General features: G+C 36.3%; 5 protein-coding genes across 5 annotated transcripts; 2 read left to right on the top strand and 3 right to left on the bottom strand.

Annotated features, from left to right (window-relative positions):
• Nucleotides 1-35: 35 nt before the first annotated feature.
• Nucleotides 36-4,544, bottom strand: SAPINGB_P000512 (uncharacterized protein; the record flags this gene model as incomplete). Its single annotated transcript, XM_031995236.1, has 2 exons — nt 36-4,288; nt 4,358-4,544. 2 exons carry the CDS (start codon nt 4,542-4,544, stop codon nt 36-38), a joined length of 4,440 nt encoding a protein of 1,479 aa, XP_031851127.1.
• A 747-nt stretch (nt 4,545-5,291) lies between these two features.
• Nucleotides 5,292-14,210, bottom strand: SAPINGB_P000511 (uncharacterized protein; the record flags this gene model as incomplete). The annotated part of the gene is made up of 4 exons (XM_031995235.1): nt 5,292-11,974; nt 12,027-12,372; nt 12,564-13,030; nt 14,195-14,210. 4 exons carry the CDS (start codon nt 14,208-14,210, stop codon nt 5,292-5,294), a joined length of 7,512 nt encoding a protein of 2,503 aa, XP_031851126.1.
• Nucleotides 14,211-14,274: 64 nt separating this feature from the next.
• On the top strand, nt 14,275-15,789 carry SAPINGB_P000510 (uncharacterized protein; the record flags this gene model as incomplete). The annotated part of the gene is made up of 1 exon (XM_031995234.1): nt 14,275-15,789. The coding sequence occupies one exon, from the start codon at nt 14,275-14,277 to the stop codon at nt 15,787-15,789; it is 1,515 nt and encodes a 504-aa protein (XP_031851125.1).
• Nucleotides 15,790-21,723: 5,934 nt separating this feature from the next.
• Nucleotides 21,724-22,635, top strand: SAPINGB_P000509 (uncharacterized protein; the record flags this gene model as incomplete). Its single annotated transcript, XM_031995233.1, has 1 exon — nt 21,724-22,635. One exon carries the CDS (start codon nt 21,724-21,726, stop codon nt 22,633-22,635), a length of 912 nt encoding a protein of 303 aa, XP_031851124.1.
• Nucleotides 22,636-22,761: 126 nt separating this feature from the next.
• SAPINGB_P000508 (uncharacterized protein) lies at nt 22,762-25,598 on the bottom strand (the record flags this gene model as incomplete). The annotated part of the gene is made up of 2 exons (XM_031995232.1): nt 22,762-25,352; nt 25,454-25,598. 2 exons carry the CDS (start codon nt 25,596-25,598, stop codon nt 22,762-22,764), a joined length of 2,736 nt encoding a protein of 911 aa, XP_031851123.1.
• Between the last annotated feature and the right edge of the window lie 795 nt (nt 25,599-26,393).

Below are 26,393 nucleotides of genomic sequence, written 5' to 3'. Positions count from 1 at the left end.
TATACAAATTCCTCCTCATCTTTCTCTTCTTCTTCTTACCTTGACGATAGTAACGTAAAGGCAGTCACAGACTCAAACCGCTCCACAGTCAACTTAAGAGCAATCAAATAAAACTCCGTCGCAATCTCCGTTCCATCTGGCTTCAGCTCTCTCAGTGCTTGCCATGACTTGCGATCAAGCTTCCAAACAACCGCATCCGTCTCCGCTGACACCGTGGCTGTTCGGTACGTCCCACTGAAAAAGGGCAACTCGCCACACGTCGTCCCAGCAAGAATAATCTCATACAACGACCCTTGCTCAATGGTATCGTAGTCTGCCCGCAGCACACCAGTTTCAACAATGTAAAACCCAGTGGCTTCAGAGTCACTCTCGTAAAGAATCGTTCCGGCACTCACTTGCTCTCGTACAAAGTACGGACTCACACGGTGCCAAAACGACTCCCGCTTCGTCGTCACTCCTTGAAACGTTTGAAGCAATAACGGCAAAGGCTGCTTGTAGTGTTGCCATTTGGACGTAGACACAAGAACCTGTGGGTCCTCACGAAGTGTCTTATCAGCAACAAGCTGTAAAAATGCAACCCGTGGAGACCCCACAATTGAAGTAGAATCAAGTGCCTTCACAGAGTCACTGCGTGAAATACTTCTCTGAGCAACACTCAATGCAGCCTTGTTATAATCATTCTCTGGAATCTCAATACTTCTTTTACCAACTCCACCAGCAGATGAACTACTACCCGAAGTGCTAGGCCGTAACTGTCTAGTATTGAGCCGATCTCGACGAATGTAATAATCCTTCAAAAACTGATTTTCACACCACTCCAATGATGAATTAAGGTTGGGGAATAACCGTACACGCATGCTAGCCGCCTCCTCTTCATTCGGATTCTCCTCCTCAATAGGACACCCAGGCGAATCAATTAATGACTCCTCGTCGGTTGTGATAGAATTATTATTAATTGGCTTATTGTGCAAAACCTCTTCAGTATATGCGCGCTCCAGTAATCCCACCGCATGAAGAGCTTGAATCATGTGTGTCTCATCAGGAGACGAAATAATCATGTACACAGACTTAGTGTCAAGCAACCGCTTCATTCGTGCAAAGGCCTCTGCTGCAGAAAAATCAATGCCAGTAACTGCCTCCATATCCAAAATTAAATACCGAATGGGTTGCTGGTAAAAGTACTCATCATCAAGCAAGTTTCGCACCGCTTGTTCAATCCGAACAATAGTACCGAAAAAGATATTTCCTGTGAGCTTTAAAACAAAAATCTGATCACCAACCTCAAACAAAAAGCTTTGCAATGCGGCATTACGGCGCACTGTAGATCGTGCAACAGCACCTGTAAATGTAGCCTTGATGGCGCTTGTTTGTGACGCTTGAATAGTAAATGATGCACATGCAAGCAGAATGCCCACGATAATACCAGCAACAAAGTCCCAAGCTCCCATAGTCACAACGATAATCACAATTGTAAGGTACTCAAAACGACTGACACGGCCATATGTGTCCACCAAAGCCTCATTAATAAGCTCAATGCCTAGTAAAAAGATGAGTGCACCAACAACCATTACTGGAATAAATCCAATTACCACGGGACCTGCAATCATGACACAAAACGTGGCAATTGCAAGCATTACGCCGGCAAGTCTGCTGTCAGCACCTGAGCGGATAAAAAGAACGGAGTTAGTGTAAACCAGGTAGTTTTGGATACTACCGCAAAGTCCAGAAAGGGCATTAGAGATACCGTGAGCAAGAAGTTCACGGTCAACGTCAATATTATCTTCGCCAATAGAAGCAGCAAGCGCAGGGACATTAATAGGGACGTGGAGAATTCCGAAAAAGGTTAATGCAAACATGGCTGGAATGGTCTTCAAAAGAGCAATGTAGTCAATGGCTGCAAAGTCGTAAAGCGTGTAAAAGTACCACCATGGTTCGTCACTATTTTCCGGGCCCTCAAACAGCCACCCAGTTTTGCGCAAGTGCTCGTAGGAAAGGTTGGGGATCAAAAGAACCGCCAGGTGGAAAATAATAAAAACAGAAATAAAGTAGGAAGGAACCAATAGCGGGTGGTGAGTGTACTTTTGAATCGTAACCAGAATGAGTGCCAAAGCAAGAGGAATAAACCACTTGATTAAGGTGCCTTCTACAAAAAGCCACTTGAGCATGGCCCACGAGTATTCAAACGACCCGTCAAGACGCGACGAAACCTCTAGGCCAGTAACAATCAAAAACCAGCCAACACCACCAATGCACCCCACCAGAATGTGGCGGGGGAAAAATCCAATGATGGAACCGAGGCGCGCATAGCCCAAGCTGAAAAAGACTAAGCCAGTGACAATTGACGAGAGTGCAAAAGCTGCAATGGTAGTGGCGACGACAGTATGAGGCTTGTCTTCACCAATTTCCTGTACAAGAGTAGTTGCCATAGTGTGGAAAAAAGGAACAACCTCAATCATTTCGGACCCAACACCGGAACCAAAGTTACTACCGCCGAGCGAATAAACCAGCTGTGAAATGACGCATGAAACGTAAAACATGGACAGTCCGGCAGGCCCTAAAGATGCAAAGATGGGGTTGTTGAGGGGGAATAAAATCATGCCGTATGAAAGACCATCAAGGATATTTAAAAGCACCCCTAAAACCACAGATGGCAAGTATGAAAGTGGTTTTTTAATGCCATTTTCAAGCACAGACTCGCGTGTCAAATGTTCGCTAGCCCATTCATTTGCACACTTTGTCCATGATGAGGGTCGCATTGCCGAGTACAAAAACTTGCTGCCAAAGTTTGCATAGCCATTGAAGTTATTATATGTATTGTTATTGTTATTGTTAGTATTATTATTATTGTTGTTGTTATTATTATTATTATTCAATGGCGAAGAGCTACCTGGAGCAGTGCCATTGTGGAAAGTTTGGTACTCCAAGTGGTCTGATGAAGAAGATCCATAACTTCCCGTTTTGGAAAAGCTTCCGGGCAATAACGGAGACGTTTGCTGGGCTGGAGGAGGTGATGCTGGAGACGGGAAGGACGGTAACGATGTGAGGGTATTTGGATTTGCAAGGTCAGCAGCTGTAGTAGTAGATGATGTTATAGTTGCAAGGGCTTCTGGAGATAATGCCGCTGAAGATGTTTTGGTAGAGCCACTAGTATTTGAAGTTAATGCTGCTGCTGCTGCTGCTGCTGCTGCTGCCTTGTTGCTTTTTTGTTGCTTGACCCGAAATGTACGTGCCGGAGTCGAGTATGTCATTGGGCTCGAGCTAACATTGGTCGGGCTAAGCGGGGCGGATCCTCCAGAGGATAAGCCTGCCACGTCGGTATTTAAGGAAGTCGGGACAGTTGCTGTTGCTGTTGCTGTTGCTGTTGCTGTAGGATTTGTAGTATTAGTAGTATTAGTAGTAGTTGTAGTTGCTCCTGAGACTGCGGGGGCTGCTGCTATTGGGTGCTGAGAGTCGCCGATAGCCGGTTGTTGTTGTAATTGTGGTGGAATAAGGTTATCACCGGTGGGGCCTCTACCGCCAGCTGCTGCTTCCTCTGCATCTGCTTGTTTCCCAACCACCACCACACCTTGGGTGCTCTTGCCTTTAAGGATGGTAGAAAGATACGACGTGTTGCGATGGAGAGGAGGCGGGACATTAACTGTAGCTTCATCGGATCCGTCAGTTACATTTAAGGTAACAGGATTATTGTTATTGTTATTGTGTAAAGAAGCTGGTTGAACCAAATCTGGCCCAACCAAAGATTCATGTTCCGGAGATGTTGACGACAAATTCCATTTGGCCAGTGCATGGCCTCCGTAAGATGCAGCCACGGCACCTCCTGCTCCAGGAACTGCTTCGAATGAAGAATTGAAAAAGCTGCTTGCTGCATTGTTATTATTATTATTATTATTATTATTATTATTATTATTATTATTATTATTATTATTATTATTATTATTATTATTATTATTATTATTATTATTATTGTGACTAATGCTTGGGCTTGAACGTCGTGGCATTTCCGCAACAGAGTGAAGACTTCCTGGACGGAACCCAGAAAGTATGGATGAGCTGTTGCGACTAATGCTTCTGCGACGATATGATGCTGGGGTTTCAATTGAGCCTTCGCTAGCCTGTGATGAAAGTGTTCCGTCACCACCCCCAAGACCAACAGAGCTTGCCATCAAGCCAGTGAAATTGTCTTCGAGGGCAAGTTCTGCTAAAGAGGCAGTTTCTTCACGGACCGAAGATACTGTAGCAGCCGCAATTCCTGAGTTTAGAAACCCATTTCCTGCAGACCCAGGAGAATCTAAAAAAAAAAAAAAAAAAAAAACCGGTTAATATCATTATTAAGAAAAAAAAAAAATTTAATATTTACCTTGAAAGGTTGATCCGTGGAAATAAGACCTCGAAGGTCTATTGTTGCTCCATGAGGTACCGAGAATTGGATCTGGAGTGCCCGAGGATGCAAATCCCAAAGCAATGGAATTTGCGCGTCCTCGAGACCCGGGTGGAGCTCCTGCACCTCTTCGTTGTAGCCAGTGTTCTGACGATGAAGAGTCCATATTTAAAGTTCTTTTTTTGAAATTGAAGAGAAAGTTTTTTTTTTTTTTTTTTTTTTTTTTAAAAAATTAGAATAGAAGAAAGAAATGGTAGGAAGAAAGAAAAGTTTTTTAATTTTTGTTAAATTTTTGTTAAATTTTTAAATTTAATAAATTTAATAATTTTTCTAATTTTTCTAATTTTTCTAATTTTTATTAAATTTAAATTTTTTTTTTTTTTTTTTTTTTTTTAAATTCTCTTCCTTCTTTTTCTTTTTGAAAATTTTGCCATCTATTTATACTTTTTTTTATTTCTTTTTATTTCTTTTTATTTTTTTTTTCTTCTTCTTATATATATAAAAAAAAAAAAAAAAAAAAAAAAAAAAAAGGCCACACGCCGTATGCCCACCCATTTTGGGCGGCAGATTATGCACACACACACACACACACATAAACAATCTTCCACTCTCTTATCATGCAAGTAATAATAAATAAATAAATTATACATTAAATTATTTATTAATTAATAAAAAGCACCCAACCAAACATAGAATTATTCTAAATGACTTTTTGGTCTACAAAAAAAAATTCAAAAAAAAATTCAAAAAAAAAAAAATTAGGCATATTATAAAAAAAAATAAATAAATAAATAAATAAATAAAAAAACAATTGTAATATTTATATAAGTAATTTTTTTTTTTAAATATATAAATAATTTAGTATATATATATTCTCATTCATTAAATTATATATACTTCAATTATATATTCCTTAATTCTGACCCGGGGCAACCTGAACCGACAAAGGTTGACCCAGGACACTAGCTTCAGAACCCGCGGCTGCTCCCGATGCTGCTGCTGCTGCTGCTGCATTAGGTGTAACCGACGACTCTACCTGAGTTGACAACGAAGACGTTGACAACGACGGGTGCTGTTGCTGTTCAGGGTTATTATTGTTATTATTGCCTCCAGTAATTGTAGTGCTCGCGGTCCCTAGCGAAAATGGGCTTGACCCACCTCCACTAATATGATCATACAATAATGAAAACATGCGCTCAATCTCAGGATGCTCCTTAGTAAATTGAAGCTCCCAAAACTTATAATTGTTGTTACGCAAAAGTTCGGTAAATGTAATAACAAGACCCCATGGGTGAGGGCGGTTAGAAATGATGCGCTCCAAAAGAACTCGTGTAATTAACTGGCACACCTCATTCTTCAAATCACCCAACCGCATGGTTCCATAAGTCCCAAACAAACTCAACAAAACACAGCTGTAAAAATGTGTGTGACGATTAGGATACCGAAGCTGGTTGGCCATAGCCTCGCACACAAAGTACTTGCCTTCAATGCTTAACCGCTCAAGAAGCTCAGAAATCAATGATAAGTGAGAAGAATCCCGGTCAAACAAAGGAGCATTCTGACCCTCCTCAACAGGCTCCTTAGAAGCATCCATCACAATGTAAAGCACAAGAGCATTAACAGCTGCACTATCAACACTTACAGCATCAAATCCAATTCCCGACTCGCCATGTGACTTGGGCAAGTATAACCCCTTGACAATACCACTAGCAAGTTTATCACTAGGCTCTTGTAAATATCTATCAACTAGAGACTTGAGACCATACAAAACCAAGTCATCAGCAGGATCAATGGCAATCGGTGGATTCTGGCGAATCTCCTGCAAGCGATCGACTTTCAAGCCTTGCGTCAGTGGGTTAGGCAATGGTGTGCCTTGAGGGAATGTAGACAAAATAAGATTTCGTAGCTGTACAAAACTTGATGGCATGTGTTTTAACAATGTCCAATGATATTCTAAAACAAACTCAGGGAAATCATTGACAGTAGCATAAAAGACTCGTAAAGTACTCTTATAAATAGAAGCAATTGACTGTGGGAACTCTTTGCCCTGGGCATACAAACTCTCAAATCTTAACAAAGCATCAAGCAAGTTGACCATGGACCCCCATCCCTTCTTTTCAGGTAAAGAAAGCAACAAGGGCATAAAGTACCTGTTTGAAATCAAAGAAATCCAAGAAAAGGTGAAACCAGGCAAGCAAATAGGCTGCAAAACATAAAATGATTCGGCAAGAGCAATATAGGCACCAGCTGCAATAGGGTCTTCACTGCAAGAGTGTGCAAAACTAGACAAAAACGTCGACAAGAGTCTAAAGTATGGCTGCTCAGGGAACTTCTCGCCGTGCTCCTCGTGATCGTTAAATATCTTAAGAGTAATTACGCCAAGCAAAAGCTTAAAGTAGGCAATGCGTGACTCAATTTCAGTGCCTCTGCTATTCTTAATAATAGCAACAAGTAACAGAGCCAATGAATCAACAACGTTATACCTGGTAGACTTTTCCAAAGGAAGTCTCTTATCTTCAGTTGCAACAACATTATTAAATTCCTTAATTGAAGACTCAATGGCAACACGAACAAGCATAGTCACAGATTCATCATTGGCTAAAATACCACGCTTAGACAATTGGTAGACAAAAGAATCCAAAAAGCGGTCTTTTAGACCAGCACGATTTAAAAGCTGATGCCACTCGGCAAAAATTAAACTCATCTGAGCACGCTTGGGGACAGAAGGCGAAGACAAAACTAAATTGTGCTTCTCCAAACTTTCCATCAAAGAAGCAACTTGTTCCTTGCTAGGAGATAGAGGCTTTTGCTCCCCCTTGACTTCAGCAGTTTCTTTGACTTCCTGTTCCTTCTTCTTGTTGTTGCGTCCACTCCTCTTTTTCTCTTCACGCTTTTCCTCCTCCTCTTCTTCTTCATCTTCATCCTCCTCCTCAAGTTCTTCACTTTCAGAATCACTTGGGTATGCAACGGATTCAAGAGCTTCTAAAGTATTGGCAAAGTCACTTTGGAAAGTTAAGGGTTTGGATTTAATTACCGCTTTACCAATAAGATCGCAAGCAAACTTGACCCAGTCTGCAGTCTTGGAGGAACGCACTAATGTGGCCAAGTGGAAATCAAAATCGGGCCAAGAAACAACTCCAAACTTGACAAGAGTAACAATGGCGTCCGGGTTGCATTTTATGGCAGTGTCACCAGTTAAAATAAAAAGACTAACTTCACGTTGAGTAATTGGAGAAACAATGGAAAGTTGATCAACAACGTAAGCAAGGCACTCGCGGTACAAATTATTCTCAACCTCGCCAAAAAGAGTAGTAAGTACTTCTGATGTCACCTTCTCAAGAAGAATCTCATTACGATTGAGTCCAAGACCAGAAACTAAACCTCCGAGACCAAGAATGATTTTGTCATCAGGCTTCAAATCAGCCAAAGTAGCATTAGGGTTCTTCACAGTAAGAGCCTGGATATTAAGTAGCTCGGTAATCACATGGCTAAATACTGAATCAATAAACTGCTGAAGCTGGTCCGCAGGGAACTCACTAGGGTTTAAAAAGCCACCAAGAGCGCGGAGATTGTTGGCCAAAGGATCAGCTTGTTCACCTAATTGTTGCAAAGTAGATTCCTGAACAAGAGGTGTTTGTGCTTGGACTTGTAATTGTTGCTGCTGCTGTTGTTGCTGCTGTTGTTGTTGCTGTTGTTGTTGCTGCTGCTGTTGCTGTTGTTGCTGCTGCTGTTGTTGCTGCTGTTGCTGCTGTTGCTGCTGTTGCTGCTGTAAAAGCTGCTGCTCCTGAAGTTGTTGTTCAGTAGCAGTCAAAACAGGATCAGAAAGAGGGCGAGCATGACCAAAGTGCTCATAAATGGCAAACTGTTGAGGTTGCAACCCATTAGGATCAATCCTAAATGGCTCAGGTAGTTGCAGCGAGTAGTTGGGAACATCAGGAGCAAAAGAGGTGCCAGTCTCACGAGCAATACGACGTCTATTCAAATCGTCACGTAGAGCAATATCAATGTCAATACCAGCACGGTCAACAGTAGCTTGCTCAATAATCTTGCAAATATTATCAATGTTGTCATTAATAGCAAGATTGACTTGATCAACGGGATATGAATTTTCATTGTTGAATTGGTTAGAATTGAGAAACAAGTCACGCACAATGCTGCTTAATGACTCTTTCAAAAGGTCCTTAGCAGAAGCCAAAGAATAATTGGCAGCCAAGTGCTTAATAACATTCTGAGCGGCAAGGCGAACACGATCGGCGTCAACCTCATAAGCAAAATCCTTTCGAATCAATGACTGTGTGGCAATAGAAGCAATTGCAACTGAACGATCAACAATTAGTCCAAGAGTATCTGTAATAACTTTTTCCACAGCAACACTAAACAAATGTTTCTTGTTAGGATTTGTGATAATCTCAGAACTACCAACAAGCTCCAAATTGGCTGCAAGTTCAAAGTAAGCAGCCTCGTTAAAAGATGCGATGCCTTGTTGAAGTTGTTGCTGCTGTTGCTGTTGCTGTTGCTGCTGCTGTTGTTGCTGTTGTTGCTGCTGTTGCTGCTGTTGTTGTTGTTGTTGTTGTTGCTGCTGTTGTTGTTGTTGCTGCTGCTGCTGTTGTTGTTGTAATTGAAACTGCTGTTGTTCAGGAGTAAGAAGTTTGTTCTGAGTCATAGGGTAGACAACAGGTTGAGCAGACAAAATAGCCATATCATTATTAATGGCAGGGCTGGAAACTTGGTCCAACATTGGAGGGCCAACATCTTTAGACAAATTGAGCTTTTGAAACTCGTTATTAATACGGTGGTCAAGATCATGATGAGCAACATAATTGCGGAGTATAAAAGAAGGCTCCAAATCCTGTACTTTTATGTTAAACTCGGCGCAAAGAACTTCAATCTCAAACTTGAGAGGAAGTGTCATTTCCTTAAAATCATAAAGTTCGGCAAGAACCTTTAAAAGTCCCATTGTCCAAGGGTTGGGGAGATTGAAAACCCGAGAGTTTTTAGCACCATCCAATACCTTACAAACAAAAGGGACAACAACAGCAAGCTTTCCGTGGTCAATGGCCTCGCACAAAAGCTTTTTGAAAACAATGTTCTTGTGTAAAATAGGCTTATTGCGGCTCAAATGTAAAAGACCCAACCACAAGCCAAGGTTTTTCATATAATGGCGGCGTTTATCTTCTCCACCGGGGACTTGATTTTCAGGAGCATTTAAAAGTTTATAAATCTCAAAATAAGTGACCTCAGAAAAGTAAAGATCAATTGTTCTAAACTCCAAAGTATTGATGAGTTGAATATAAATGGGATGGAAGTTTGGCTCTTGCTTTGCACGTTGGCCAATAATGTAAGAAGCAAACCAGCGGAGATAGCTTGGGGTTAAAATCTCGCCAATTTGTTTTGACTTATCGGGAAGATTATCCGGAGCCAAATTATTAATATGGAACATGATGCGTTCCATAATTGGAGCAGAAGGTTCATCTTGACGAACCTCCTCTGGGATCTGACAGTTAAAGTTGATGGCGGTAAATAAAACAGAAGAATTTTGTTTGTTATCAATGAATCCACTACCCATAATTGCAGGAGCGGAAACAATATCTTTGATTTGTTGGTAAAATTGAGGATGCATTTGAAGACCAGGAATTTCCAAAAGTAAATGGCAGTACTTGGGGAACTCATGAAGACGTTCTTTAAATTCAACCAATGCTTGGAGACCAAACTTAAACATATTGGAATCGACAGGTTGGCGAAGAGAATCAAGGATAAATCGAAGGGCAATAGAAAGAGGCATACCATCAATGAGCTGGAAATAAACTAAGGACCCAAAAAGGACGGCAGTAGTTGCAAGAGCATTTAGAGGATATTCAGGGAAAAAGCGATACTCATCAAAAAGTGAGTGTACCATACAAGCAAAAACATCTTGATCGTGAGGATCATGAGACTGCTTTAAGCCTTGGAGCTTGGTAATGATTTCTCGAATCTCAATTTGTTGCTCATACATTCGTTGATACGAAAGCTTCATCTCGCATTCGACATCAGGGGGGAAAGAGTTCGACTTTGTATAAGCCAAAATGGCGTCATCATAGCCCTGTCCAAAATTGATGAGACGAGGGTAAGATTGAAGGCACTGGATTTGAATGGCCTTGTACTGTTCAAACTTTTCAGGAGGAATATCAATGGTGTTCAACAATTGAAGAGCAGCAGCGACAGAGCGAAGGGCAAGCCCGGTTGATGGAGTTGCACCATTTTGATTTTGAGTATACTCGAGTGAAGCCTTGAGTTCCAAAAAGTCAATGAGGGCACCAACAAAGACAGGATCACCATTAGCAGTTTTATCCTTTAAAAAGTTTGTAAAAGAAATGATACCATACTTATCAGCAGTGGCAGCGATTTCCAAAGTGAAAGCAGGGTGATCAATGGTTAAAAGGTCAGATATAATATTGGCGATCCGAGCAGCATCGAAAATGTAACTAATAGAAAGAGGGTCTTTATTGTACTGATCAAAAAGACGTTGGACAAGATAATTCTTGTTGAAAAATGGGAAAGCATAAAAAGTGAGCTCATTATCAACGTGACGAAGGAAAGTGAGCTCAAAAAGATTCTCAATAACACGCTCTATAATAGGAGGTCTTGGTTCTGGTAAGGTAAGTGCACCAAAAAAGAAGAGCTCAGAAAACTCCTTGCCGTGAGCATCCAAAAACTTAGTTGCATGACCCTTTCCGTCTTCCTTTGCAACAGATTCTAAAAACCTGTGAACAATGGGAGAAATATTAAAGGGGTGGTATAAGAGACCAGCTCTGCGCATAATGGATTCAGGAGCATTTGCAAAAATAGGAGGAGTAAGGACCATTGCAAGGTTATGCTTGTGAAATTCAAAGAGCTCAGGAGGAATGTAAAAGGAGTTGATTGAAATGCTCAGTTGAATATTAGAATCATTCCAAGCGCGGGAGTAAAATGCCGCAACAATATCGTCATTAATCTTAGCAAAAAGGTTTGAAAAATTAACCAGTTTGGGTTGATTAAGACTAAGAGACAGTGATTCGCCATCATATTGAATGGGGGACTCCAAATGGTTAAAAACATTATCCCAGTTGATGTTTTTAAGATTGGAAGCTTCGCTAAAAGCATCAGCGATAAGAATACAGTCCCAGCCATTAGTTGTATTTGAAAGCACAATTAGGGCCTCAGCAACATCGGCATCAGTAATAGGTTTGGGAAGATTTGAAATCTTATAGGAAAGTTCAGAAGAGGTAGGAATTTCTTCAACAGGAGGAGGGTTTGGCAAAGGCGTACCATCAGGGGCAGCCAGAGTAAAGCCTAATTGAAGTTGGAGCAAACCGCTGAGAGTATTGATTTTGTTTTCAGCAGAACTCATATTAGTATAAGCAAGTTGGAGGTCACTAGGGAGGGGCTCGTGCTCAAGGCGAGAAATGATTGCGGAAAGAAGTTTTCTTTTTTCGGCAAAGAAGAAAGGAGGAACAGGGTCCTGGGCGTATTGCTTAAAGAAGGTAGAAAGAGTGCCGGATGTGAGTGTTTGTGGATAAAGATCCTTATTTGAGATGATTTCAATCAAGCCAGTAAACTCTTTTTGAAGAATATCAAAAGCTTTAAAGTTGTTAGTATAAAAAAAAAGTTAAAAAAAAATTAAGAAACATACCCTGTTGTTTAAATGAGTCTAAAGTAGTTGAGTTTTTGATTGAAATAGAAAGAACGGATTGCTGGTAGGAATCGAGTTGAAAGAAATTGAAAAAGGTGATTAAGTCAAAATTTTTGATTGGGTCACGATCAGAAGTCACCGAAACAGCAAAGCGGTAAGAGATAGAAGGATCAGATGAAAGAGATTTGACTTCTTCAGTGAGGAGGCGGAGAGCAAATGGAACGTGGTCACTCTTATTTCCAGATTGGGATTGGGTCTGGGTCTTGCTAAAGACTTGAGGAGAGCAAGTGAGGATGAGACGTCTGAAAAATTTAGCGTAGACTTCAGGTCCGTTTTGATCAATGAGCTATATTTAAATAAAAAAAAATAATAATAAATTAGTAAAAGGTTAGGAGGAAAAGGAAGAAAGAAATATTTTTTTAAAAAAAATAAAAAAAAAAATGATTTTATGGTTTTGGTCTTCACCCCTCTAAAAAGTTGCTATTGCAACAACAACAAACAACAACAAAAAAAAAAAAAAAAAAAAAAAGTACATACCTGATGGATTTGTTTTACAGTGTAGTCCCAATTTTCTTCACAAATAGTGGTGGATAGCACAGTAAGTTGGGCCACAACAATCTGAGCTAATTCGGAAGATTTGTTGAAAGAAGAAGAAGAGCCAGCAGAAGAGATTGGAGAAGTAACTGAAGAGCCCTTATTGCTACTGGAGCTCCCGGGGGGTATAATGCTATTAAGGTTGCTGTTGTTGTTGTTGTTGATGTTGTTACTATTGGTATTGTTGTTATTATTATTGTTATTGTTACTAGTATTGTTGGTGGATCCACCAGTGCTGCTGCTGCCACCTACGCCCTGGGGCGTATGATTTATATTTTGAGTAGTCAACGGCTGAATGTTGGAAGGTAATTGGGAATGCGAACCCGAGTGATAATCGTGCGAGTTCAGCAGTGTGTCAATGACTGAAGGTCCTGACAATTGTTGGTCAGAAGGGAGTTGACGAGAAATGGCTAAAATTGGGGGGGGGAATAGGAGGAAGAAGAAAGTATAGTAGAGCCAGATGCCGGCAAGTCTATGTATATATATATGTATGAGCTGATTGGAAAGAAGACTTGAGAAAGATGATTACCAATCAGTTGAAGAAATGATCTAATTGAGGATAATACTAGAGATACTAGAGATATTGAAATAAAGAAGAAGAAAAAGAAGAAAATTGGTTAGTATATACTGAAATAAAGTTAAGATCTACATGAAAACGCGTTTGTATATGATTAGGAAAAAAAAAAAAAAAAAAAAAAGAGAAAAAGAAAGAAAGTTATTGTAGATTGATTGGATTGTATAAACATACAGTCTATGCGAGATAAGAGTGTGTAAAGAACAAGTATATGAAAAAGTGATGATCTTCAGATGAATGTCTTAGAAACTAAATTTAAAGAGACTGGATATGATGAAGATTACAATTATGATTATGAAAATAAATAGAAATTGTAGTAGTAATAGTTTGATCTGGTTGTGGTGGTGGTGGTGGTGGTGGTGGTGGTGATGATGGTGATGGTGTGTAAATTGAGGTAGATGAAGTGGTGGTAATGATTTTTTTTTTTTTTATAAATATATAAATATATATTTATATTTTTTTTTTTTGACTGTGGTGTGGTGGCAATGAATTTTTTTTTTTTTTTTTCTTCAATCAATCAATCAAAAAAAAAAAAAAAAAAAAAAAAAAAGGAGAGAATTTTTTTTTTTTTGTGTGTGCGTGTCGAGAATTGTGTGGTGGTGGTGATGTAGAATTTTCACACACACGGCAACTTAGAAAAAAAAAAAAAAAAAAAAAAATTTTGAAAAAATAAAAAAAAAAAAAAGTGTATGTGTTATATGGGTTAGGGTATATTTATAAAAAAAACAACATTTAGTACCTGTACCTTTAGATTTATATTTTAAGTATTATTTAATTGCCACGCTATATGAAAAAGTCTCGCGTGACTCTATGACATTACATTTTTATTTATTTTTTTAGAAATATATTTTTTTTGGAAACTTTTAAGATTAAGTAAATATTACGTAATTTTTTTTTTTTTTTTTTTTTTTTTTGGAAATTTTTTTTTCTATTTGAAAAAGCATTTTTTTTTTCTCATCATAAAATCAATTACACAAAATCATATAAATCACACACTTACACACACTCAAACACATCTTGTATCTGTCTTCTAAGATGAATTACGATTACCAACTCACACCCACCTCAGGTGGTGGATCTATGATCCCTCAAAGTGCATGCACAGTTCTATGTTGTAACTGTGGTGTTCCGATTGTTGGTGCTGCAGGACTCGTTATGTGCCAGGACTGTATCCGACTAACAACCGACATTTCCACAGGAATTCCGCGTGAAGCCACAATCCACTTTTGCCGTAACTGCGAGCGGTTTCTCCAACCTCCTTCACAATGGATCGCAGCACAGCCAGAAAGTCGTGAACTACTGGCGCTGTGTCTACGCCGTCTTAAAGGTCTTGGAAAAGTCCGTCTTGTAGATGCCAAGTTCATCTGGACTGAACCACATTCTCGCAGAATCAAGGTTAAACTTACAATCCAGGGAGAAGCTGCACAAAATACTATTGTTCAACAAAGTTTTGAAGTCGAATACGTTGTCAATGCATGCCAGTGTCCTGACTGTGCACGATCCTTTACCGTCAATACATGGAAAGCAGTGGTTCAACTGCGTCAAAAAGTCCCCCATAAACGTACCTTTTTTTACTTGGAACAGCTCATTCTTAAACATAGTGCGCATCTTGATACTGTTTCTATAAAGGAAAACCGAGATGGTCTTGATTTCTATTATGCAACACCAAATCATGCCGTCAATATGCTGAGTTTCCTGTCGGCAGTGGCTCCCGTTAAGTATAAGCGATCTGAAGAGCTTATTTCTATTGATACCCACTCTGCCACCAAAAACTACAAATTTTCATACTCTGTTGAGATTGTACCGATTTGCCGTGATGATCTGGTTGTTTTACCTGCAGACGTTGCTAATGCATTGCACAATATCTCTCCGGTTGTTTTATGCAACAAGGTCAGCAATACTTTGCAGTTCCTCGATCCCAATACTCTGCAAACAGCAGAGCTAACAGCACCTGTGTACTGGCGTACTCCCTTTGCATCGCTTGCTGACTCATCTCAGCTTGTGGAGTTTATTGTTCTTAATGTTGAACCTTTGGGTCCTATGCGGGGCAAGTTTGCGCTTGCTGATATTGAGGTTGCTCGAGCCAGCGATATTTCACGCAACACACAGACTTATCAGCTTCGTACACATCTGGGTGCTCTTTTACGTCCTGGAGATAGTGTTCTTGGGTATTATTTGGTGAACTCGAACTTTAACAGCCGAGAGTTTGATTCTCTTCGTGTTGGGGTTGCACCAGATGTTGTGCTTGTTAAGAAGCACTATCCTGGTAAGAGAAAGAACCGTGGTCGCAACTGGAAGCTTAAACGCATGGCCAAGGAACACAATATTGAAGATGATGCCCGAGTGTCGAAGAATGATCTTGATCGGGTTGAACGTGATTATGAAATGTTTTTGCAGGAGCTGGAAGAGGATAGAGAGCTGCGTGGCAATGTCAATTTGTACAAGAGCAATCAGAATAATCTACCTCGTAATCCTAATAGCATGGACGATGATGAGGATGAGGATGAGGATGAGGGTAAATATGATACCAATGCTCCCCAAGTGGGTCTTGATGAACTTCTTGATGATTTGGGAGATCTCAATCTTCAGGATTAATTTTTTTTTTGTTTTTTTTTGTTATGAAGAAGAAGTTGATCTTTTTTTTTTTTATAAATATAATGTTTAACTATACCTATATTGACGGATTCTTGTAATGAAAATGAATGAAAAATAAAAGAGATAGATGTTTGTTTTTTGAAAACCTGGATAATTTTGATAATTTTGATAAAATAAAAAAAAATAAAATGTTTGAGTTGATGATATATCCAGTACTGTAAGTGACAGGGTACTACGTAGATTTGAGACTGCGGCTTTGATACGAAATTTAACTTGATGAAGATTTTGACAGGCACTAAAAAAAAAATTAATTAATTAATTAAGGGGAGGAGAAAAAAAAATAAAAAGACTTAACGGAATGAAAAAGCGCTGTAGAGGGATTTTTTTGGAAATTAGAAAAATATATAAAAGGGATGGACAATCCTTTAATTTTTTTAAATATATATATATATATATATATATATATATATATATAATCATAATTATTATCATTATCTATCATCTTTTTTCAATTATATTGTTCATTTCAAATTAAACTTCCATATACTCTTCAATCAACTTGATTAAACAGCATGTGCACTGAAAACACAGATCACTACAAGTGTGGCCACTTTAATGCTGTGATTTTTGATACCTGTCGAGAAGCTGACAAGCGAATGGTACCATGTTCTAAAGTGGGCACAGGCACTACTACCACACCATATGAGTGTCCTAGATGTAAGCCCAGACTTACACGTCCTGTGTCATCTTCATCTTCATCTTCATCTTAGATCTGGCAGATGTGATGGTATTTATTTTAGTTGAGGTTATTATAAGTTTAAGAATGGCTGCTATTTTTTTTTTATTTATGACTTCATATATTCTTGTTTTTCAATCGTTCTAATATTAAAAGAACTGGTTTATCATTATCTTTAATAATAAAAGATTTTATTTGTTTTTTTTTATTTGTTTAGTTTTATATATATATATAGTTGTATTTTTAGTTAGTTGATTTCTTTTATCTTGTTAATAATAATAAATTACTTTAATATATTTGTTAAAATGAAATTTAAAAAAAAAATTTAATTAACTCAAACATTCTTTTTTTTCTCTCTCTTCTGTATCCCTTTTTTTTTTTTTTTTTTTCAATTATTTACTTTTTCCCTCCCCCTTTACATTTATTAAAGCAATCCCTTTTTATATTTAAAAGTTTCATCATTTTATGCTTTACTGCCAAAAGGGAAAAAAAAAAAAAAAAATTCAATTTCAACTAACTACTTTTGTGGGAGATTTTTCTTTTTTTTTTTCATTCTTAGATATTCTCCTAATAAGTGTAATTCTCAGTACACTAATATATTTATATCATTTTTAATTAAGATAAGAGTTGATTGTTTATAAATAAATTAACCAATTTATTTTTTTATTTATATATATATATATATATATATATATATGAAATTATATACTTTGAAAATATTAACAATCTAATATTCAACAAAAAAAATGCAACTGTAAATAACAAAATCTTCTAAATTCTTCTTTTTATTATTATTATTTTTTTTTTCTCAACCAGCCATTTTTGTTAACTGATCAAGTATAGGGAATTTACCAAATAACGGTTAAATATAGTTACTTTCCACTTTGGGTTTAGAATTGAAAAAATTAAAAAATGAAACAATAACTTGAAACTTAAATGATTAAATTTTTATTTTATTTTATTTTATTTTTTTCATTCATTTTAATATTTTATCTTTTTTTTATTCCTCCCCCCAAGTTTGGTAAATTAAAAATTACATCCGTCATTTCAAAAAGAGGATGAGGATTTATGATGGCTCAACATAATTTTAGTTCCTGAACTTACCAAAAAAAAAAATAAATAAATAAAATAAAATAAACAAATAAATAAATAAATAAACAAAATCCTCACTTTAGTTACTTTTATATTATATATATATATATATATATATATATATATATATCTTGAAACAATTCCGCCCTATATCTAAATGGTTTCATCATATATTATTATTAATAATATTTCAAACATTAATAATATTTCAAAAGTAAATTAGCCATTGGCAATCGATTGTTTTCATTCAGATATATAGCACCAGTGTCAACGCTATGAGATATATACTCATAATATAAATATGAATATATTCATTCTTTTTTTTATTTTTTCAAAATTTTAAAAGTATTTAACTTGTTTTTGTTAAAAATTAAATTATTGGCAATGTTTGTTTGTTTGTTTGTTTGTTTTTATTCAAGGGTTATTAAATTATTGGCAACATTATTGGGTATTATACTAATATGAGCTCCGTTTTGTTTTTAATATTCTTTTACAAAAAGAAACAACAAAAAATCCGATATAGTGTAACGGCTAGCACGGTTCGCTTTCACCGAGCAGTTCGGGGTTCGATTCCCCGTATCGGAGCTTTCTTTTTGCTAAAACATTGAAGTTAATAGTTCTTTTTTTTTTTTTTCTTTTGGTTGACAATTTAGATATGTTCGCAACGACTTTTAGAGATCTTGTGTTGTATGTGTGGTGATATTTTTTGATGGTGATTGTACGGGGTAGTGAACAAAAAAAAAAACCTAATCACCTTGCCAATTGTGCCCTAACAAAAATATTTTTTACCATACAAAATTGACAAAAACAAAAAATTTACTTGAAACCCCAAAATCGACTTTTCTTATTAAACATTACACAACACGTTATTAAGGAAAACGCAAGCCCTTAATTTATAAATCTTAATTTTTTTAAAATTAGTCAGCCACAACCATACTTTTAATGATAAAATGGTAGTTAATTAGTACTTATATATACAAATTTGTACCCCAAAATTCCATCGTTATAAAAATTTTTAAACCACTTTCATTCTAATATTAGCCCTTACGATTGTCAATAAAATGATATAGTATTGTCAATAAAGTGTTGTAGTATTTGTAAAATATTTTTAAAAAATAAGAATCATGCATTTAGGACATTTTTAATGAAGGGTTGTGCAAATGCTTAATAAGAGTTTGTGTTTTGGTTATTAACGTGTTGAAAATGAAGAGGAAATCGTTATTAAGAGTTTGTGAAATGCTTAATAAGGATTACATTTTGTTAGGGCACAATTGGCAAGGTGTAATGTATTTTTCAATTGCTCTCATCTAAAACACTACCAGCAATCATCTATCTACAAGCTAATTAAACTAAACCAAAGAGTCAACTTTCCTAGCGTCAGTAAAGCCTAGGGGTTCAAGCGAGGTATGTAGTTTTCTACACTCCTCCGGAAAAGGGGGAGGTATCTGAAAATCAAGTTTTTTAAATTTATTCAGTTAAAAGTGACCGATTAACAAAATCATTTGTTTTTATTCAGATGATTAACAAAATATTAAATTTTCTATCTTCAATTTTCTTTAATCAAAAATCATTACAAAAATACTGCTTACCTTTACAAGTTCGTTAAGTATATCCTGGTACTTACTTTTTTATAAGCGGATTTAGCTCAGTTGGGAGAGCGTCAGACTGAAGTTAAATAACTACAGTCCCAGTTTAATCTGAAGGTCCTGTGTTCGATCCACAGAATTCGCAATTACTTTTTTTTGTTTTTGTATAAAAAAAGTTTTTTTTTATCTTGTTTTTTTATGTTTATTCTGATGGGTTCCTGAAAAGTAACATTTATTTTGATTAAGTTAGGAGAACTGTAGTATATAGTTATAGAATAAAATATTTTCAATTTAGTGGTTAAAGAAATTTGAACCAAAAAAAAAAAATTGTCATATTTATTTTGATATTTTTTTTTTCTAATGATTTTAGTTTGTGTAGAATTTGGTTGTTTATAACAGTTTTAAAATCGGTCGTTGATGATCAATCAATCATTCTACTTAAATATTATCAATTTATGTTTTATTACCTTTAGCAAAATTCCAACTTCTTAATGGACTTTCAATCTTGTCTTGTTATAATCCAATTGGTTTATCACGCGAAAAGAAGCCTTGAAAATACCATCCAAACATCTATTGATATAATTATAACAGTTCTTATAGATATATATATATATCTAAATTTACGAAAAAAATAAAATTAAAAAAAATAAAATTTCATTTCTATTTAATCATTGTATTTGATTTTATCCATATATTCCTGATAAATACAATTCTCTTAAGAATCTCTTAAAAGTTGACATACATTTGGATTGTAACAATCTTGTATATATATATTTATTTGAGGGGTTGGTTTTTAACTGGCTGATCATCACTATTGATATATATAAAGTCAAAATAGTGACCATAAGACAACCTTATATATTATAGTTTTAAATACTCAGATCAAAAACACATCAACGTTTGGGTTAACATCCGTCAAGATTTGTAAACGAATCTGAGTGATTGAAGACAAAAAAAAATAATTAATTACATAAACCTATAGATGGCTTTTGTGAGAACAATTTCAAGACACGGTGAGAAAGCTTTGAAACAATGAACTATATATAGTTATATATATTACGCAATTTATTCTAAAATAAGAAAAATAAAAAACAAAGTATATGATTTTTCTTAATAAAAACCAAATTTGAACAATATATTAAATCTATTAAAGTTAATCAATCTTTTTCAATGATACCAAAAAAAAAAAAAAAAAAAAAAAAAAAGTGATTAATATTAAGATTAAGAAAAGCTTTAAGATTTAAAAGTTTTTATTTCTAGAAAGCAAAAAAAAAAAAAATACTTATTCTTAGACTAAAAAAAAAAATACAAATTAAAACTTATTTAAAAATTATTAAGGGGGAGGGGGAGGGGGTCATAATTTTTTTTTTTTTTCATTATTAATTATTATAATTATTATTAATTATTATAATTAAAGTATTATACTTTAATTTAAAAAATTAAAAATAAAAAAAAAGGCTTGTTTGTTTGTTTGTTTTTATTCAAGGGTTATAGAATTATATAACATCAGCACCTGCGCTATCCTTCTTGTCCATACTATATATTTTTTCATTTTAATAATAAACTTTTAATTTTGGCTTCAACATTGCATCTCCAACAGTCCGAAAAAATAAGTCCTGATGCCTGCTTACAAGGATTAGGAGAGTTAAAATTAACCAACCTGGCCACCGGTTTGTTTGTTTGTTTGTTTTTATTCAAGGGTTATAGAATTATATAACATCGGCATCTGCGCTATCCTTCTTGTCCATACTGGCCACCGGTTTGTTTGTTTGTTTTTATTCATCTGGCCACCGGTTCATGCTACAGAGTTTACATTTAAAACAAATTTAGGCTTATATAAGTATATTTACAAAATTGACAACCAAGAATCCGATATAGTGTAACGGCTAGCACGGTTCGCTTTCACCGAGCAGTTCGGGGTTCGATTCCCCGTATCGGAGCTTTAATTTTTTCTTTTTCCAAAACTCATTTTTTTTTTAAAAAATAAAAAAGTTGACTTTGAAATCAAATTTAATTATAAATAAATGCTTTTTTTCCTTTTTTTTTTTAATTCTCTTTTATATATTTTATTTTTAATTTTTTCTAATTTAAAAAAAAAAAAAAATTAAACTTTTTTATTTTATTTTATTTTATTTTATTTTATTTTATTTTATTTTATTTTATTTTATTTTATTTTATTTTATTTTATTTTATTTTATTTTATTTTATTTTATTTTATTTTATTTTATTTTATTTTTTTCCATACTTTTTCAAAGTTTTTATTAATGCATCCAAAACTGGAGAGAGTTTATTTTCCAGCCAATTGTTGAAAACTCGAAAAAAAAAGAAAAAAAACACGTGACATTTAAATAATTTATTGTAACAAAACAAATATTTAAATATATTTTTCTAAATACTTTAAAAAAAAAATTCAAACATTCAAACTGCCCATACAAATTATTTTTTTTGTTTTTTTTAAACCTTACAGTAAATCATCAACATCAACATCAACCACTCAACCAACCAACTAACTCATCACAAATGTCCGCACTTATCCCCCGCCGTCCAGTCGCCGCTACTTTAATTTCATCCTCTACATCCCTCACATTTCTCAATCTCTTTTTCTCGCGGCACTTCCATGCGACTCCATGTACATCCAGTGGTCATTCCAAATGGTCTACTATTAAGCATGACAAGGCCAAGAACGATGCAGCACGTAATAAATTAGCCACCAAGTTTGGAGGACAAATTGCTGTTGCTGCTCGTGTTGGTGGTGCTGATCCAGCAAATAATGTACGTCTGGCTATGGCCATTGAAAATGCGGCTCGTGCAAATGTACCCAAGAAGTTAATTGAAAGTGCGATCCGCCGTGGTGCTGGATTAGAGAAAGATGCCGCCGGTGCAAAGCCTTCAGAGCTTGCTGTTTATGAAGGATTGGGCCCCGCAGGTGTTGCGTTTGTGGTAGAGGCTCTTACTGATAACAAGTCACGAACAGTGTCCCAGGTTAAGGCTGCATTTTCCAAGGCTCAAGGTAGTATGGCGCCTACCGCGTACATGTTCCGCAAACAGGGCTGGGTGGAATGTGCCCCGAAGCCCGGCCAAGAGTCTGCAGACGATGCCTTTGACGAGCTTGCTGATATTCCTGGCGTTGAAGATATTTCGTCTCGTGCTGCTGAGGAAGGCGAGATTGACGATAATAACAATAACAATAGCAGCAACTCCCAGATTATGCTGGTTGTTACTGCCCAAGTCGCAGATACTGCACGCGTGGCCGAGGGAATCAAGGCGGCCGGTTATACCATGAAGGATATGGGGATTGAGTATGCTCCCAATGATGATGCCGCAATTGTGGAGGCCGATCTTGACGAAGAGGTCCGTACAGCTATTGGCAAACTTGCTGGGGCTCTCGATGATCTCGATGACGTTATTGAGATTTACACAAATCTCGTCTAATCTAAAATTATAAATTATAAATTCTTCCTTCTTATGTAAATACTCTTTTTTTTTTTTTTTTTAATTTTTTTAATTTTTTTTATTTTATATATATGTATTAATATATATTTATATTTATTAATAACTTCATTCCGTTCGATACAATCCAAATGGCATCACCAAGCTCGCGCTAGGATCAGAGTCACCCATAAACATGTAATTTTCAAAAAACTCTGCTGCTACAGAGTTGTTATTATTATTATTATTATTATTATTATTGTTGTTATTATTATTAACTGCAGCTGCGGCATCTTCCACGGTAGAGTCATGCTGGCCTGCAGCATAATGACCTGAGGGTGCGGGTAGTGGAGGGGCCTGAATGGCAGAAGCAGAAGTAGCAGTAGTCGTTAAAGCGACTCCAGTGATTGAAAGAGTAGTTGATCCTGCTGTTGGTGCTGATGTAGGCAGAACTTGTACACCGTTTATCACCACAGGCTTAACTGCAGATGCTTGTCTAAAGGGAGTAGGTGGAGATTCATCATCAGCAGCTTCAACATCTGGTTGATATCCTGCCAAGTCACTACATCCAGATTCGGATGGCGTTGGAATGAAAAACTGTGACATTGGGTACTCTGATTTTTCAACAACCGTACTATTACTGCTACTACTACCGCTACTATTTGCACCTGAACTTGAACCTGAGGTTGTTGTAGCGCTACTACTACCACTAGTAGCATTTTCAATTGCATTTACAATAGCTGCTGCACGATTTTGTTGCTGCTGTTTTGAAGGTTTCTGTGGTGTTTTTGATACTTTTGCTGCACTGGTATTAGGTGGCAAAGAAACTGTCGGCTCTTGTTGAGATAGTGTTTGCTGAACAGGAACTAAAACTGGTGTATAGGCACCATTTGCATCTTGTTGGTACATGACGTGATATTGGGATTTATTATAAGAAAATATGGATTCGTCTGGACCAAGAGTGGCAGTAGTAATTGCTGTTGAAGGAGCTGGTGTAGTTATAGCAGTAGCACTTAGACTTGTTGGAGTTGAAGTAGTAGCAGCAGGTGGAGCAGCCAGTGTTAATGGGGGTGCAGGCATGGTGATAGTATCAGAAGGTAAATCTGAAGAAAAATTCTTAAAAAGTGGTCTTGGATCAAACTGACTAAAGGGATCGTTAGGATCAAGTTGGGCAACATAATCTAATGGGAAATCGCTTGGAAGGCCGTCCTCGTCCCGCGGGGTTTCTATAATTTGTTTCGGCTGTTGTTGTTGTTGTTGTTGTTGTTGTTGTTGTTGTTGTAACTGCTCATCTTGTATCAGGCCAGCCGATTTTGGTGTAGCAGTGGGATTTATTATATTAGTAGTGACAATTTCCTGGGGTGGGGCTGGCATTACTGGAACCATGGGGGTGGCTACTATTGGGGTTTGAAGCGCACTATTAGTGTATTGTGGCTGGGGGTATGCATAGATAGGTTGTGGGATTGTATTGTTAGCAGCAGCGGCAGCAGCGGCAGCAGCAGCAGTTGGATGCATTCCCGGATGTATTGTTGGGTGAATAGCTTGAATAGTTGCGGGTGCCGGAATTAATGGTTGTTGTTGTTGTACTGCTTGAATTAGGTGGGCATTTTGAAACAAGTGTTGTTGCTGTTGTTGCATTAGAGCCGCTTCAGAAGATGGGAAAAATACCTCTTGACCTGAGGGAGTAACAAACACGCCATTTGATTGAAGGATTGGAGGTTGCTGTGGATTGACAATATAAGATACCTGATGGTTTGCTTGAATGAGTTGCTGCTGCTGTTGCTGCTGTTGCTGCTGTTGCTGCTGTTGCTGCTGTTGCTGTTGTTGCAGCTGCTGTTGAGAAAGGGGATCGTTTGTAACGAGATGATGGGGGAGAAAGGCCGGGATTTGATGATGATGGTGAGGATGAGAACCCGGGAGAGTATGATGATGGTGGTTGACTTGTCCATTTGGAAGAGGCACTTGTTGAGGAAAGGTAAGAGGTTGTTGTAATTGTGGTTGTGGTTGTGGTTGTGGTTGTGGCTGTAGTTGTAGTTGTGGTTGTGGTTGTGGTTGTGGTTGAGTTGTTAATACAGGACCGGGGATAGTGGGGCCACCGATAGGATAAGCAGCACCTGCAGTATAAGGAGGAATTTGTAGGGTTTGTCCAGATGGCAGAGTAATATTTGTTAAAAGAGAAGACGCGTCTGCTAGGTCAGCCAGATGCCTTGGGAAGCGGTCAATGATATCTGGAAGTTGGTCATGGAGTGTTCTTGTGCTATCGTACTGAAACGAGATTGCTGGTTCTCTGACTGGTGTTGTTGAAGAGCGTTTATTTGAGAGTTCCTTTTTGAGGTCACGTTCGAGGGCATCTTGAAAGAGTCTATCGTGGTTAACGGACCACCAAAAGAAGATTTTTTGCTTCTTTTGAGTTCGGACGCAGTTATTTCTATACAAAAAGTCTAGAAAGGGTGATTTTGGTTGTTCCAAGACAGCATCTCCATCACATTTGAGGTTTCTGAGGTCTGAAAAGATGCCTTCTTCGAATTTTTTGCGATTGGTGATTTCACGGCCAAAGGCTTCGAAACGGAAAGTTAAACAGCGGACAATGTCTGTTCCTGTAATAAAATAAAGGGCATTCCAAGCGACACAAGAGATTTGATCTTTATTTGGAAGTGTGTGTCTGTGGATGCCTTCTCTGGTTTGTAATTTAGTTGGAGCTGTGAGGAGGAAGAATTTTACTAAAAGAGAAAAAAAGATTGTGTTAGAGAAAGGTTATATTTTAAAAAAAAATAAAGAGAGAGAGAGAGAGAGAGAGAGAAATATAGAAAGCTTGACATACATTCTATTAGATGGTTGAGTGTTTCTGATAAAGAAGCCATTGAATCTGAGGAAGGTTGTTGTATTAATTGCTGATCAGATTGTTGTTGTTCTTCAATAGACAAGTTTGCAGGCGCGTGGCCTGGAACATGGATAGGCATTGACATTTGAAATGATGAGTTAGAGTCCATGAGATTTTAGAAAAAAAAAAGTGAAATTAAAAAAAAAGATAGAAAGAAAGAAAGAAAGAAAGAAAGAAAGATAAAAAAAAAGGTCAAGTTTAACAGAGTGGCGATTATGAAACGAATGGTGGTATTATATTTATTGTTATTATTATTATGATATTAATATTATAATTCTGTTTTTGGTATTGGTGGTAATGTAGATAAATTATAATAAAATAAAATAAATATAAATATAAAATAAATATAAACTAAAAAAAATAAATATAAAATAAAAAAAAATAAAAAAAAAAAATAAGGGGTGGTTGAGAAATAAAATAAAATAAAATAAAATAAAAAAAAATTAAAATTTAAAAAATTTAGAAGGACGCGAAAGGATATTTATACTTTTTTTTTTTTAATTTTTTATTTTTAATTTTTTTTTCAATTAATGATAGGAAAGCCCCTTTTGATTTTTTATAAGTTAAATAAATAAATAAACAAAACAATTGTTTCTACGCGTAATAATAATAATAATAATAATTGTTGTTGTTGTTGTTGTTGTTGTTGTTATTTATATATATATATATATATATATATATATATATAACAATGAGTTTATTAACAAGTCTTGTCAGAAAGTTGATTTTTTTTTTTTATTTTATTTAAAAAAAAAAAAAAAATAAATTAAAGGTGGTGGTGGTGAAGTTTTTATGTGTGTGTGTATGTGTATGTGTGGTTGTTTAAAAAAAATAATTTTTATTTTTATTTTTATTTTTATTTTTATTTTTATTTTTTATT

Source organism: Magnusiomyces paraingens, assembly GCF_902498895.1.
Source record: "Magnusiomyces paraingens strain CBS 517.90 genome assembly, contig: contig1, whole genome shotgun sequence".
NCBI lineage: Eukaryota > Fungi > Ascomycota > Dipodascomycetes > Dipodascales > Dipodascaceae > Magnusiomyces > Magnusiomyces paraingens.
Note: the sequence above shows the minus strand (reverse complement) of the source record. Positions and strands in the feature narration are given on the sequence as shown.